This window comes from Varanus komodoensis, unplaced genomic scaffold (assembly GCF_004798865.1).
Source record: "Varanus komodoensis strain SLA01 unplaced genomic scaffold, ASM479886v1 scaffold9, whole genome shotgun sequence".
Taxonomy (NCBI): domain Eukaryota; kingdom Metazoa; phylum Chordata; class Lepidosauria; order Squamata; family Varanidae; genus Varanus; species Varanus komodoensis.
This window is the reverse complement of record NW_025336598.1, coordinates 29,083,197-29,099,059: the sequence shown is the minus strand read 5'-3', so window position 1 is coordinate 29,099,059 and position 15,863 is coordinate 29,083,197. Positions and strand designations below refer to the sequence as shown.

General features: G+C 40.8%; 1 protein-coding gene across 1 annotated transcript in view; it reads right to left on the bottom strand.

Annotated features, from left to right (window-relative positions):
- The window catches only part of ABCB11 (ATP binding cassette subfamily B member 11), a 57,174-nt gene extending 47,162 nt beyond the window's left edge, over positions 1-10,012 (bottom strand). Inside the window, exons 1-7 of the mRNA XM_044418383.1 lie at positions 9,887-10,012; positions 8,346-8,440; positions 6,717-6,738; positions 5,064-5,117; positions 3,942-3,990; positions 3,025-3,266; positions 1,485-1,572 (exon numbers count right to left, since the gene is read on the bottom strand). Of these exons, the coding sequence (XP_044274318.1) occupies positions 1,485-1,572; positions 3,025-3,266; positions 3,942-3,990; positions 5,064-5,117; positions 6,717-6,738; positions 8,346-8,421 (531 nt within the window). The 5' untranslated portion in view covers positions 8,422-8,440; positions 9,887-10,012. The remainder of the gene's footprint in view (positions 1-1,484; positions 1,573-3,024; positions 3,267-3,941; positions 3,991-5,063; positions 5,118-6,716; positions 6,739-8,345; positions 8,441-9,886) is intronic.
- Positions 10,013-15,863: the final 5,851 nt, after the last annotated feature.

The window sequence follows — 15,863 nt, the reverse complement described above, 5'->3', positions numbered from 1 at the left end:
AGTTGAGGCCACCCTGACTTCATTTTTCATCTCAAGCATGCAGAGCATTCTGGTCTGGAGGACAACAACATGTACATACAACTAAATATTTGTGGAATTGCCTGGATAGAGTTATCTATAAACACACGCATTTGCACACAACACACTCATAGATGTGATGATGATCTGCCTGAGTTTACACCTCATTTGGTGGAACTTGTGCCAACAGGGAATAACCTTAACCTTGCACTTAAACCATCAGGTCATTTTCTCACTGAATTTCCTCAGTTTTAAAAAGGAAATTTATTACAGTGTTCTGTAAAAGAAAACAAGAACACATGATACAAAATATAAGCAAGTCATTAACTGAGTAGATGTGTACAAATGAACACACACACCCCAGCATGTTCAGAACAGCTTACGTCTGAGTAAGCTTGCACAGGATTCTTGCATTGCTTTTTCTTACTCTTCTTTCTCTTCACCCATCAAAATTATTCCCCCAGCATTAAAGATCACCTCACCCTGATCTCAGCTGATAGATTCCTGCTACTCTCCCCCGGTGTCAGAATGCCAAAAAGAACCATGGAATGTACAGGCAGCCTTCTGGCTTCTGAGGGAAACTCAGCATGCCAGCTATAACTTTGCCAGCCATTGCCATCATGGGGCAGAAATACACAGATAACTTTTACACTACTGCTCAGCTTTTCAGTGAACTAATACAAGGCATACCTCCTTGACAAGCCTGAATGAAAGACATCAAAGGATTCCTCCAGTATTTGAAAGAAATATATATGAAATGCCAACTGCCACTGGAGTAAGAAACACAATTGTGTTAGTGTCCATCACTTTTGGATTTGCTTTATCTGTGGCAATTTGTTTCAGACTGGTTTGAAAAGCTTCACCTGTGTAGAGCTCATTGGCTAGCTTATGAATGTCAGGTTTCAGCTTATGAGTGCCACAGGTGACATTTTTATAAGCAGTAGAACTTTGGCACTTATATTGGTGGGATCTTTCCCACCTCCCGCTTGCCACCACACAGAGACAGAACTGATATGGCATATGGGTCAGTGCTGATCATATAGTATAACAAGAGTGGGAAACATCTTTCAGCCTGAGGCCCTATTTCTAACTTGGAGACATTCTCATGGCCTTGGCCACTTCTGGGCAGGTGGAACCAATGACAATGAGGTGAACTCAGACATGCTTGCATTTGTAGCTTAAAGTTCTTACTGCCATTGACGCAACATTAGGAGAAGCATTTCAGCCTTTTAGAATGGAGAACAAATGCACAAAATCCAGCAAATCACCAGCTGGAGGAAAGGGAGTGAGTGTAGCGGAAGGGGATCTAAAGTAGCCCAGTGATCTGGAATGGGCTCCCACCTGGGCCAGACTGGGCTCTTGAGCCTGAGGTTTCCCACCCCTGGTATACGAGAGCCCTTGAAGTTATTCAGAAAAGGATAACTGAATTCTTTTTTATCACAGGGAAAAACAAAATAAATACTAACATGCATATATCCAAGTAAAAAGACAGAACAGCCAATTCCTGCATAGTAGCTTGCAAAATAGGTCATTGCCTGTTCAATGTCCAGCAACCTATTAAGAAGACAGAAAGAATTAAACAGTATTATGGTAAGTTCTCAAGAGCCAACTGACATGTTCGCTTGCTTCAGCTATGTGCCATGAGGGCTCCTTCCCATGAATTTGGTCTTTATATCAGAGTGCAGAGATTTATGACCTCTGTGAATCAGGCCATCTTGCCTTTAAGTATCTGTGAAATGAATTGTCTGATTTAATATTAGGACAAATTGAATGTTCTGTACAGGGAGCTGGGCCTATTTCCACAGTGTTCTTTTGCTCAGTCAAAGTTTCAGAAAGGACAGAGCAATTCATAGGGATTAAAGTGAAAACATAAAATGGAATTAATGGACAAGGAGGCTCACAAAGAGAGGTCCACCACACTGATATAGCCTAGTCATGGCATTGGCTGATGTTCAAAAGCAGATTCATCCATTCTCAATGACTGTGTCAAAGAGTTCCATTTCAGAGTACCTCCTTGTGAAAAATGCTGATTCATATAAAATATCCATGAAAACTAACGTGAAATCCTATGCACATTTACCTAGAAGTAAGCCCTGCTGCATATAGTGGGACTTCTGTGTAAACATGTATAGAATCCTTTTTAAAATGGAAGAGTTGTTATGCTGCATGTGGTTTTTTTGTCATCACAAGGTGGCAGGATCTGTTTTCAAGTACTTCAGCTTTGGAAATTAGAACAATGGCAGCTCCAACGTTCCTCACAAGTTCAGCCGGAGGAACATATTACCTGTTTCTCAAGTGGTTTAGTTATAATTAACTTTACTTGTATATGGGTTTTTTTCACATATCTGAAAAAGCTGTTTAGGTGAAGGTGAGAATCCACCATATTTAATCCAATTATGTTTGGCCCTCGGACCCACCTACTGCCATTAGCACTTTGCGAATTGCTGCTTCACATTTTGAAGCCAACGGACATCTTGGCTTCAAACTCTTCTGTGACCTGCCTGGGAAAGTGCATAATATAGTTCTGAAGGTCAAAAGTGATACGTTAGCATTATAAACTGAAAACAAAATACCATTGCAAGATAAGAGAGATCTGGGGGTGGTAGGGAACGACTGAAGAATTTCAGTCGCAACACATGCTAGCTAAAGCAGATAGTTGACTAAGCTGACCACTGGTTGACTCCATTAAAACGCGCAGTTAACCATGAGCAACCAGCAGCACCTCAGCGCCCTGCAGAGGGGGCAACGTGCCCCTGCAGGCCAGCGTGCACAGAGCATGGTCATGGGCAGGTATCGCTTACTCCTGAATAGGCTATAATAAAACAGCCCGAAAACCCAATTCCCACTAGCTGTGCTGACTCCAGTGGGACAATGACAAGCAACTGAAGGCAGGGACTCTAGCCCAACCTGAAAGATGAACCAGACTCATTTCCACCTAAGGACGTGGAGGGCTGTGGCCAATGTTATTTAATAACACTCAGAAAATAAGACGTTTTGCTCACTTACCCACAACTTATTGATGTATTACTGTCATTGTGGTGATGGGAACTGTTGATCCACACTATAGTGTTATTTACACATGCTTTGTTTGGGTCGCTGAGCTCTTGCTTTTCGATATCATATTGAATGAATGTGTCTGCCATTATCCCGAAGACAAACAGCATTGCTGGCTGGGCTATTCCATGAAGAACGGCACAGATGCCACCCAAAACCATCAGCAGTTTCTCATATAAAGAAGCAAATCTAAACTGGAAAAACAAGCAAAACATGCATGACCATTGACTCATTGTTCCTTTATCCTTTAACATATATTTTTACACACAGTAGCACTGGAGCTTGGAAATGAATTCAATATTTACAAAATACATAAGTAGAACAAAAGTAGCCTACTGGGTAATACTTGGGGAATGGATGAAGTTTTTGAAATGGGTCTTTCTGTCCTCAATTTATGAGTCACCCCACTGCCCAAGGAAAAATGCTAATATCGATGCTAAAAGATCTTTGGAGGTTTATATGAACAACACAGTGAATTTGCATAAGTGCTCTTAAAGTGGAAATGGGAAAGGGGGAAATAAGGATCTATCTCCTGGTAGATTACTGCATGATTTGGAGTACCAGCACGGGTTTCTGACTCCCAGGTGATTAACGATAGCAACAATGAGAACAAATTTTAAATTTGTTGCTGAAACAAAGTAAGTTTTGGGGTTGAAAGACTGTGAGCCCAGTTCTGGTACAGAAAACAAACTCTGGGGCTAAGCATGTCCTCAGAGATAGCCTGATCCTGAATTCTTACTCAGTTCCCAGCTATTATTTTGCAATATATAGATGCCAGAAATTGTGGCCAAAAGTTGCAAGTCTGCCAAACCCTCATATAAGCAACAGCATCAGATGGAAGAAGTATTAAAAATTAGCAATGGTATTACCAGCTGGAAGAAGCCAACTCGAATTTCACTCTTTTTCTTGTCTGATATCCTTAAAGAAAGAAAAATACACTGCTTTATAAGACTTCACTTTTTGTTTGCTTCAGATATGATAGGATCCCGTTATCAAGTTGGTGCTGATAAGTGATGAACTTCTTCATAGAACCAAATGACTGCCTGAGATTAAAGACAGCACTACCTAATATTACTGCTGCCACATATTAAGCCGTTTAAACCAATCCAGAAGTCAGAACATGTCAAGGATCTTGAGAAGCTCATCATATGTATTTTTGTTCACTTTTGGTAATGTGCTTGAAAGGTTCGGTTTCATTGCATGCCCAAATGCATTTTTCAGAACTTGGCCTGTCTACCAGAACAAATAACCACCAGCCCCTGTTGTCTCACCAAAATTGATTGCTCTGATGATACTACGTTTGCAAATACAACATTAATATGTTATGTCTTTTGTTTGCTCTTCCTAGCAAGCAAGGTGGTGCTTTGGGAACATCTTAAAATGAAAGAACTTTGCTCTTCTATCTTCAGGCTTGGGTGAGCCATATTTTAGTCTCCCGCTGCAGTCTGGGAAGGACCTTAAACTATAGGTGTCCCCATTGCAGAAGGGAAGTGGGTTCTTGGTGCGATGAGGCGAGCTTAATCTGCTGGATTCGTTGGCACTGGCCGAAGGGGGTACAAGCAGTGGTCCAGAATTTCTGACGTTGAACCACACAGGGAACCACACAGCATCAGTGCTTCCATGGAAACCCCAGCTGTGATTGCATTGCATCCTGACTGTGCATATCACGTATCGCCACACCCAGGGCGATCTGCACTGCCCCGATGAAGTGATTATCCTGCACTTGAGCAAAATCTGGGAAGCAGATCTCCTTTTCAGGGTGGTAGAAAATGAGGCACGTGAGGGACATAAGAGGGTCATATTAAAGGGTTGCTGCGGCAAACAGAACCTGTCTTCTTCGGGCACTGGGTCAGCTTTTGGCAGGGGTGCTATCTGTTTGTGATCTACCAGATTTATAGACTATTTGCATTGGTTCCTTTTCAGGAAAAGCCTAAAGAAATGAGTGTGAACCCAGCAATTGTTCCATTAGAAGAGAAGATAGCTTAACTTACTTCTTCTCCTTTGCATTGTCCTTTGAAGCAATACCTTTCGTCGTATAGAAATACCTGTGAAGTGATGACATTCTTCAAGTGAACATTCTTACTGTGTCTAGTTCTGTATATCACCAATGGCAATGATTTTTATCCAACAAAATATATGTATTATCTTAGCGCTTTATTTTGCCTTAGATCTCAATGAGAACATCATTTTTAAAAGAGGCATTAATTTGGGAATATTTTGAAATATAGCTTTGTTTTGAAATTACAGCTTGGTACAAATTTCCCTGAACTTAACTCTTTCTCTACAGATTTCCCCCTGTTCCTTTTCTGCTTTTATACTATTTGATGGTGTAAATAGTTTACAGTCATGCACCCAAATTTGATTGACTGATTGATTGACAGAATGGCTGCCTATTGGGAATGAAAGGGACAGTTGCTCTTGGTGCACATGTCAGGGCCAGGAAGACACAGACTCTTCCAATGGGGAGGATGAGCCCTGGGAAATGGGGCCTCCAGATAACAGAGAAGGAAAAGGCAGGAGAACTTGTCTCAAGGCCTGCCAGGAGGGGGTATGGGACAGGAGCAGGACAAGCCTGGCACAATCCTGGACCTCATGATGCAGCATCGGGAGAGAAGAACTAGTGACCCAGAGGGACAGTGTACAGCTAAGAGGCTTGCCCACCTCCAGAAGGGTCCTTCCAGAGCGGTGCACTCCAGGATTACTCAAAAGGAGAGTTCTTGGAAATAGTTTCTAGTTTGAGTTCAACAAACCCCTCTGTGCATGTCCAAAAACTTTGCTGGCCAAGGCTTGCTGGAGAATAAAGAGCTTTTGCCAACTGTGGATTGCTCATGAAAAGGGGGAAACTTACCTCCCAGCACTGCCAATCTCATACTTTGGGGGAAGCAACCAGACAGAGAAATCTTTCTACATGGAATTGCTTGTTTTTTCATGATGCCTTGTAAGTAGGTGGAACCTGAACTCTGAGAAGGACTAGTTGGAATTGTGCCTTATTACTATTGCCTCATTCTGTTCCAACCAAATGGTTGTTTGCTTTTGTTTTACTCCAGTGTAAGTGCCCAGATTTGTATCAGAACCAGGTGCTCCAAAAGGGTGCCAGTTAAAGTCACCATGCACTGAATTAAATTCAAGAATTTCATATTCATCCCCTTGCAGAGAGGTGGGGGGGGGTCCAACATCGACTCCACTTCCCACTGCCTTGCCATGGTCCAGATCCAAATTGGGCCCAGCATTTTTTTACACTACAGTAAAAAAAACCTACAAGTGTTTCATTTGGCTCTTCGTTAATGTATAATGATTTCAGAGTGTTACCTAACTGATATCAGCTGTATAAAACTATATTTTAAGGAACTGAAGTTCATGGTTGCATTTTATCTATTGCAAATACATTCTGAGGTTTGCAGAAAACAACGAATCTTTGCAAAACACCACAAGGGTACAAAATTAAATATCCTCTAGAACAATTGAATAGGAACACAGCATGCTCTCTTGCGCAGGATGCTGAACGCTTGTTTCAGAGGCATGGGATGAAATGCCCTGGACAAAAGCACGGCTGGCAGAAATCTTAAACTAAGGTATTCTGCACGGCAACCTATTGTTCACGTTCCAACATGTAAAGCCAAATATTTAGCCTGTAAATTACTTACTCTGGTTTGCTGATGCCATTACCTGTTGGGAGAGAAATATATCCTGTAGTTAACAGTCTCTGAGCACACAGGCCTGTCTAAGGAGCAGTGCTGGGTGAAGCATTATTCCCCATCAACCTACTCACAAAACTCCGGGTAAGATCAGAATGGACCAAATATTGGAATGATTCTGATTGACACCTAACTACAAGCAAGGGCACAGATTTTTAAAAAGACTTTTAAAGAAGTTTTATCCTTAGATAGCATTAAGAATAGGCTATGTAAGAGTGAACAACTGTTAACCTATGTTTAGACTGTATGGGAGGTGTGCCAAACCTTGCCTGGGATTTCCGCTGTCACTCACCCACTGTTGTTCAGCAATCACAACAGCGTGGTCACCATCTTTTCACCCCCCACACACATATTCCCTCCAATACTTTGAATGGACCACGGGCATGGGGCAACCCAGGGCTGGGGATCCTCAGGCCCCAGCCCTCCTGTGGCCTTAACTGGGCCCTGCAGGGTTCCCCGGATGGCTACATCCCCCATTTCCAGCCCCAGCTCAGGGACTTCCTGGATTTTGAGCAGCTTTCTTCCCATTCTATAAAGGTAGAAAGGCTGTTCCCAAGGCTTAGTTCCTGGCGATAAGGATCTTAAATGGGCACTTTGGTTTCCTATTTTTGCCTCCAGCCTTTGTGCCTTTAGCCCCACACCCTTTGCCTTCATTCACAACATGAATGCAGCCCTGAAAAGGTATCTGGAGTTAAATTTGCCCCTCAGGGTGAAAGAAGGTTCCCACTCCTGGTCAAGTCCATGTGGAATAAGAACCCCTACTATTGACCACCTCACATATTGTGGGGACAGTGAAGTCCTGCCCAGCGGAGAACCTTAGACGAGTCCTCCTGGATTAGACCAAAGGCCTGGCCATCCTCCTGTTTCCAACAGTAGCCAAACAGATGCCACTGGAGGGCAATAGGACTCACCATAGTTTGCTCCCCAGTAGCCACTGCCCAGGGTCATACTGCCTCTGAACCAGGAAGCTGCATGTGGCCCTCTTGACCAGTAGCCAAGGACAGACTTGGTCCCCCAGGCATGTCTCAAAGCTTGATGAACACATGGGAGTGTCCATACATTCATTACTCAAAATAATGGATCCTAACTCTCCACACACAAGAGTTCCTTCCACTTGCAGAAGGAACTGCAATCCAGCAGAGGTTTCTACTGGAAGACAAGAGGTCATTTCCACCCATTTTTGCTCCTCTGGTGGCCACTGCCCACACTCCTTCAAGAAGCTGTACAAGGGGCTACACTGGGGATAGGGAATTGGCCAGAACTGCCTCATCCATTCTTTCCCTGGCTCCATTATCAGCATCCTGTGGAAGGGAGGCTGCCAATAGTGGAGTATTAGTCAGCATCTAGGCCAGTGAATTCATTGTGCTGCCTCATGAACATAAACACAAGGCATAAACATCATGTGGATAACTAGCTACGACCAAATACAATTCATTCACTATAATGTTAGTTCGGCTTGAGATAGTGGAAAGACCTTCCAAAGCCATACGCCTCAAACGATGTAAACAAATGTTCACTGAAGTGATTTAGTGGTAGGTGTATTAAGTCAAGAAATGTCTAAAATGTAATATGTCTTACAGGATTCTTCTGACTCGAAGGCATGGTTGTCTTCTCCGATTTTCTTAATACTGCACAAAGTAACGGGTTCAGGCATGGCCTGCTTCCGTTCGTTTCTGCAAAAATTCAAAACATTAGGAGCCCTTGCGTCTTTTCAAAGCACATGAGAATGTCATCAATGCTGTATGACTTCAACGAGTCTAATGGATTTCCCTGTAAAACTCAGTGAGCCTGTGACCTTTAGCTCCATTGTATGTTTTCCTTGAGCATATCTAAATCCCAACTTTTAGACTCCCAAGTTCCAGCAAGGGTTATGAGCAGAAGGAGGTTTCCTCCTAACAGGCCTCTAATGTGTTTTGATTCTGGTTGCATTACTAGAGGGGAGCAGCATGTGTTCTGCCGGTCACGTGCCTCCGCCATGGCTGCCACACTGCTGGACTGCATAGCAGGAAGACAAAACGATGGCACTTTGCTGGCAAATTTCAGTGGCAAGCCACCGCCGATTGCAAAACAGCCAAATCTAGCTTGAAAACTTAAGTCCATTGCTTCATGTCTTGCACTGTGGGATGGTTGTGAAGAGATCCTTGCCCTCTTCTGTGTGACAGCTTTCCATGTATTTGACTAGTGCTACCATATCTCCCCTCAGTCTTCTCCAGGCTAAACATGCCCAGATCTTTCCATTGCTCCTCACCAGGCTTCTTCCAATTCCCCAATCATCTTGGTTGTCCTCTTCTAAACTTTTCCCCATTTGTCTGCATCTTTTTTCAAGTACAGAGCACAGAACTCGACACAGTACCCAACTAATACCAAATAGAGAGGAACCAGTACTCCTATTAACGCAGTCCAATATAGCTTTTGCTCATTTTGCAGCCAGATCACATTGCCAATTTTGCATTCAACATGTCCTTCTTGAAAGACTTGTTCTTGCTGGCTTCTAGTAATGACTCCTTTGCCTTCATGGTGCTTGGAACAAACCACTTTTTTGGCCACCTCTGCTGAATTCAGGAGCAGAACAGCAGTAGGAGTGTAGCCCATGCAAGGAGTCCCTGGGGTGGCAGGAGGCAAATAGCCCCTGGATATCCTAAAGTTGCCCTGACCAGATTAGAATGTTCCAGGGATTTAAGTTACAAGGAATCAATGCATGTTGAAGAAGATCATTGAACTTGCAGACAGGAGTGCTGCTACAGTGCTAGCACAATCTAAGTTTCCCTTCATTTTCTGACATATGTAATTCATGGAAGCATAGCAGTGGTTTATAGTGTTATAATGTGGGTACCATAGGAAAAGGGATAAAGGTTTTCTTGCCCCCTTTCCTGGGCCATCCCAATGTAAACAATCGCGCCTTTCTGCAGTTTCAAGCAATTTCCCAATAGTCAAATTCTCCTGCTGCTCATTACTAGCTTCCATTTTTCCTGCTTTAGGAGACCTCTTTGGCCAAGAACACAGGACATGGAAGGAAAAAAAATACTATAATCATTCTGCCTAGGCTGCACCTCACTCCCTCAATCTTCTAGAGGTGCACTTGATTGATTTTAAGAGTCTCTAAAAGCAACAACAATTACCTTATTGTGAAGATTCAATTGTAGAAATGGCTGGGAAGTATTTTAATTTCTGCAAGAGGCAGACCCAAAGGATGCCAGTCTGTAAAAACAGATTAGTCTTTAGCTCATGTCTGCCAAAGATAATGAATACATAGAAAATAATAGCGAGGAATGTGGGGTAGATAATGGACAATGCTGCAGTGCAGAAAGGTTGTCTCTGCTCCTACCCAAGTCAGACATGTACACGGGCATGATAAAATAAATTTTTTTAAAGCAGGCGATCCAGTCATGTAAGTTCCTGCATCAAATGAAGTTTGGCCTTAATATTCCATAAAAAGGGTATATGAGTGATTTATTTAATGAATGCAGCAAATTCATTTTGAGCCAGCAGTTTTTGAAGCAGCATTTCCAGTTCTTACATAGAATAATTAGCAAAACTCCTACACCACAGAGCTTCATAAAGTAGATGGGTCAGATAGCATGCTCCCCACCCAAGTTAAGAGGCTTCACTGAACAAGCTCTTTTGGCCCTCAATAGCAGCAACAGTATGAGACTCTGGCCACAAGCTGGTTTTAAACATTCTCTGCATTTTTTAAATTTGCTGTGGTATAGATGATGACAACATTGTTTCCTCATCTGAAAATAGCTCATCCAAAAACCAAATAATAAAACTTAACTTACCAGTGGAAGTTTTAAAAAGGAAGAAACAGAGAAATGACTTCCAAAGACCCAGTTAAGTGAAATTAGCCAATAGTTCATTCATCCGTTTTAAAAATCACCAGTTTTCAGCATAGTAACCCATATATCAGGATTTGAGCTCTTGTTGTCATGCGATATTTACATTTGCAGGTGAGTAACCGTGTGGTCAGAGTTCATTGATATACCCTGTAGAATTTTTAACTTGCCTAAAAGCTGAAGAACTAGAGCCAATATTCAGTTTTGGTGAAATGTCATTCTCAACAAACAGTAAATGGATTCACACACATTCTACAGTTTCATAATATTTATTATAGATTTAAAATGAAGTGATCTGGGAAAGTTTCAGCCTCTTTCATTGTCAGTATGTAGTTTAGGAACAAAACTTACTTTGGAAATTATCATGCTAGTTCAGTTTTTTAAAGTTAATTTTAGTATTTTTTAAACCTTTCCACTCTTTTCCAGATTTGTACATAGCTTCCACTCCTGCCCTGTTCACATGGCAGTTGAACGAGCCAGGAAGTTTTTCATACAGAAATACTCTTTGAGCTGCCTTAATTTGAAAATATTATTTAAAGCTGTCTAGAAAAGTCATTTAGGGCATATTCCTTGGCAAGTTTACACAGCAAAGAGGCCTGCAACTCCCAACACCCCCGAGTCAGTATAGCAGGCTGGGGCATTCTGGGAGCCATAGGCCCTTTTCCATCTAAACTCCCATAAGATTACACTTGATGCAGTGGCATTGTGAGAGTCCCCTTAGTCACACTTTGAAGGAGGATCCAGCTTTGCTTTGTCAACAGGCAGTGGTTCTTTACGGACGTTTAGAAACATTAAGCATGCCAATGGATGAAAAAAAAAGTGTATTTAGGAGATTTAGTAGAAATAGGCTAAATAGAGCAAGAAAGCAATGCAATGCAGCCAACAGCAGCAAAAAGAATGCCAGGAACAAAATTATAACTCTGCTGCTCTGAGGTTATTAGGAGTCTCTAGCAATCAGCCTGGTTTGTATGCAGCACTCTCACAATTAGTTTGTGTCCAGACCCTGCCCTAAAAATCTGTCTTAGAGGTCTAGAGAGGAAACTGTACACCTAGCAGGCTACCTCATCTCCTCCACCCATCTCAAACATGTTCACGCACATCTGTAAGCCCAAAGAATACTGATAGCCAGCAACCAGCAGTCCAGCCAGCCTGATAACAGCGCCAGGCAGAAATACTTTGCAGCTATCACACAGGCATCTGGTATAGGCAAGGCACCACTACAGTCCTGCAGAAAAATGAAAATTCTCCAACAGATTAGCACACACAATTTATTATGATTGTCATTTATTAGACTTCTATCCCACCCCATTAGCTGTAAGGCTCCCTGGGTGGGTTGCAATTTACTATGTAAAAACACACTCACCTGCACTAAGAAGAATCAAACTGGTACAAGAGACACACAGAAAGTTCCTCTTGTAGGAGTTTGTAAACTGTATGGAAAGGCCGAGAAGGGTTGCCTCCTTCTTTGAATGCTTAATTGCAATCACGGGTGATAGAGATAGAACACTTGTGTGCCATTGCTAATAGGATCTTCAAAGGGCAGCCAGAAGATCTTCAAAGGGCAGGCATGCCATCTTCCATTGACATGAACGATGTTATTAGTGGCTTGGTTTATGACCTAACCATCCAATGTATTTCCTTCTTCAAGCTGAATGGAGATTTAATCTTTAGAGTACACCTCTAAGGAAGTTCTTTCTGTAGAAGTTTCTGGTACAGCTTTGTCTTGAGTCTCAACTTCTTCCAAACAGCAGAACGTCAGATCATTTAGGACTTAAATCTGCATGCTCTATTATGCTTGAATCTATTTGAAAATGTCAATTTTCATCTCACAATTTTATTTTCAGGATTGTGGTAATTCCTTGGCATATCAGAGCTCTGCACTTGTAGTGGAATCTAAGACCTCATTTCAGTTTTATAGCATTCTGATGTGCCAATATTTTCATACGTGTTTACAACATTTTTATTTGGCAAAATACAGGAATTGGTGTCTGTCTTGATGAATTTTTAATTCAAATATTCATATATTTCACTGTATATCTAACAAGTAGATTTTCTTGATGACCTTACTTTTGTTGATGATCTTATTACATGTTTTTTATTATTTGTGGATACTCTTTTTGAAGAGTGTAGCATCTAGATCATAAGAGTAGATGGTGCCAACACTGTGAATCTAGACACATGAAACTGGTCATGCATAGTAAAGAGATCCTAGGAGTGTGCACTTCAGGGTTATTTAACTGGAATTACTGGTTTTATTGAGTTTTAAGCCTGCAATATCATCTTCAGTCACTAGGTGGTAGACTTCTGTATCCAGCCCATAACTTTGCAGTAAATACATTTTGAAGCCAGAGAAGAGTAGTCTGAGGGACAGAATGATACCATTTCCACCTCCTGTTGCAGGGCACCAGGGAACACAGTGGGCAGAATTTCTACCAGGGGGCTGTAGAGGTGCCCCATGGCAGGGGCTATGCCTAGGGGTGCTAGAAAGCATGGATTCACTCAGATGGGGCAGGTGCAAACAGCTGTGTAAGTTGCCTGAAGGTATCACTGTATCAGACTAAGAGCTGTTCCAAGCTATGTAGAGCTAGCCCCATTCACCAGAAAATCTATATAAAACATATTTTTTACCATTCCTGAATAGAATTTAAAAAGACCCATAACACTAGTTACTTATATATTATATATTGCTACACAGTGATATGTGACAAAACATACTACCATTATTATACTGCTTTTCCTAATCATGCATAGACTTCAACAAGAGCTTTCCAAATATCCACACATTTATTATCCATTTATCCACACATTTATCCACACATTCCAAATATCCACACATTTATTATCCAATGATAATAAAAATTTATTATTCGGTTTGTGAATTAAACCGAAAGGCCATCTATTCAAAGACTGAAAGTCCATTGTGTTATTACAGGTGGCCATTTATCTTCCTATATTGTAATATTAGTCTTTTCATTGTCAACAGAAAATCTAATTATATTGACCTAGCATTAAATTCCAAGAAATGTGTGTCCTCAAGTATTAACAAACTCTCAGTCTCAAGATGTATCCAGATTATCATGTCTTTCCAAAAGGAACTGCCATTGGCCATTGCCAAAAGAGTAGCATTAGCAGCTGGTCAATGACTGAATTGATTGATTGATTGATTGATAGCATTAGCAACAGTACAACCCCACCACTTGGCTGATTTAATTCAAGCCCTTATGAAAGAGACATGGTGGTATTCAGTATACCCATAACATTAGTTTTTGCTGAACCAAGTGGTAGTCTAAGATTTATTACCCCATGTGAAATAGGCAATAACAAAGCTTTCAATTGACTGGGAGAAATGGGGTTTTCCAGTTTATTTTTTAAATTCTTGGTTGAGACCCTGTGCATCATATTTATTCATGATTTATAGTTATTCAAACACATGAATTGCAAGCTGATGTAGCTGTTCAGCCTCAGTCAATACTTCCAATAACACAAGTGGCTCTAAGGCTGTAAAAGCATAGGAACCTATCCTGGATACTACAAATGTTTCAGTTTCCTTTACTGTCATATAGTCATAGCTGACAATTTAGATTTAGCATGTAAAGCAGAATATCACAAAAAAAAAAAAAATCATCAGGACCACCAAGCTGATGCAAAGTAAAAATCAACTGTCCATCCTAGGTCCACCAAAAATTTTCTTGCCAGTTGTAAAATCCAGATTTCCACATAAAGTTAATTTTATGTATGAAAATACATCAGACTGCAGCTGATATGAAAATATATGCCACATCTCTCTAGCTGCCAAAAGTGAAAGAGGCAAGATATCTGTTTTGGGAAGTCAAGAGCCTAATGCAGTCCAATTAGGAAGAATATTCAGAAATGAAGACACCAAAACTGACTAGGAGGAGCACTCTAATATAAGTAAAAAAAAGACCAAAAGCTAGTGCAAGGTAACAAATAGGTTCTTTGGTATAAGGAAAGGCTGGGAAATCCAAAACCACCTTATTTAATAATCAAAAGTTGCATCCTTTTGTGACCGTGCTAAGCGGCCCTTGATTCAGTAAAGAGGAGATTATCAGGTTTCCAAGGAAAGCTCCTTTCAAAGAGAGACTGAATGCCCGATCTGGTTTTTAAGCACTATCACACTTTTGTGTGCTGAACCCCATAAGGATATTTGGGGTTCATAAGGATATTTGTGCTGAACCCCATAAAATGTTATACAACTAAACTTTAAGTTTCTGGAAACAGTTGCCAGGTATAAATAAAGGAATACCATGTTAAGCATAAACAACCTGAGGCATTACATTCATGTTAAGTGCAGTTACCCTACTCCATTACTTACATGAGTCCATCTGTCAGTTTCCCTTGAGGTCTCATTAATCAACTTAATTTGATCATTTGTGATATATTTCTTGAGACAAGAATTCCTAAGCAAGTAATTAATGCAGCATGAAGTCTAAATTGTCAATTAGTTAATACTCTATGAGGTATATCATCTCCAACGGACATGAGCTCTGACATTGCCCAGTTAATAGAATAACCTGATAAATGTCTGAAATCATTAATTGTCTGCATCAAAGCTGGAACAAATGCCTGGAGTTCCAAAACAAACAACAGTAGAAGAACACCAGCATAAAGAATAAGTTTGTATTCAAATATGCTATGTACAAATCCATGAATAATAGGATTTTGTTGAATCCATCTGTCAGGGATACTAAACATTAATCAAATATTAATAGGAAAAGAGGACATTCCTGTCTAGTACTTCTCTCAACATAAAAGACTTAAATAGGACACCATTCTGGCTCTAGGGGTTTCATAAAAAATATGAAATTTCTGAAATTCAGGAATAAAACTGAAATTTCTCTGTGTGGCAAAGATAAATTTCCAATACCTTTATGGAAGGTCTTCTCTACATCCAAAGAGGACATGACAATAGTGCCAGTTCTATCCTTATTTAATGTAATCCGTCCACAACCAATCTAAGATGATGATGATGATGATGATGATGATGATTATAACATTTCTATGCCGTCCCTTGCCGAAACCTCGGGGCGGCTTACAACATGATAAACTACATTGAAATACAATAGTACATAATAAATTACCATTAAATATAAAAATACAAAAAATACATTGATTTACAAATACAAAATTAAAATGATCAGTATAAAATAAAAATATAGGAGGAGAAAGAGAAGGAAGAAGAAGTTGCCCAGGCCAGATCATATGTTTAAACATCATTTCAATTGTTAAAACATATGATCTGGCC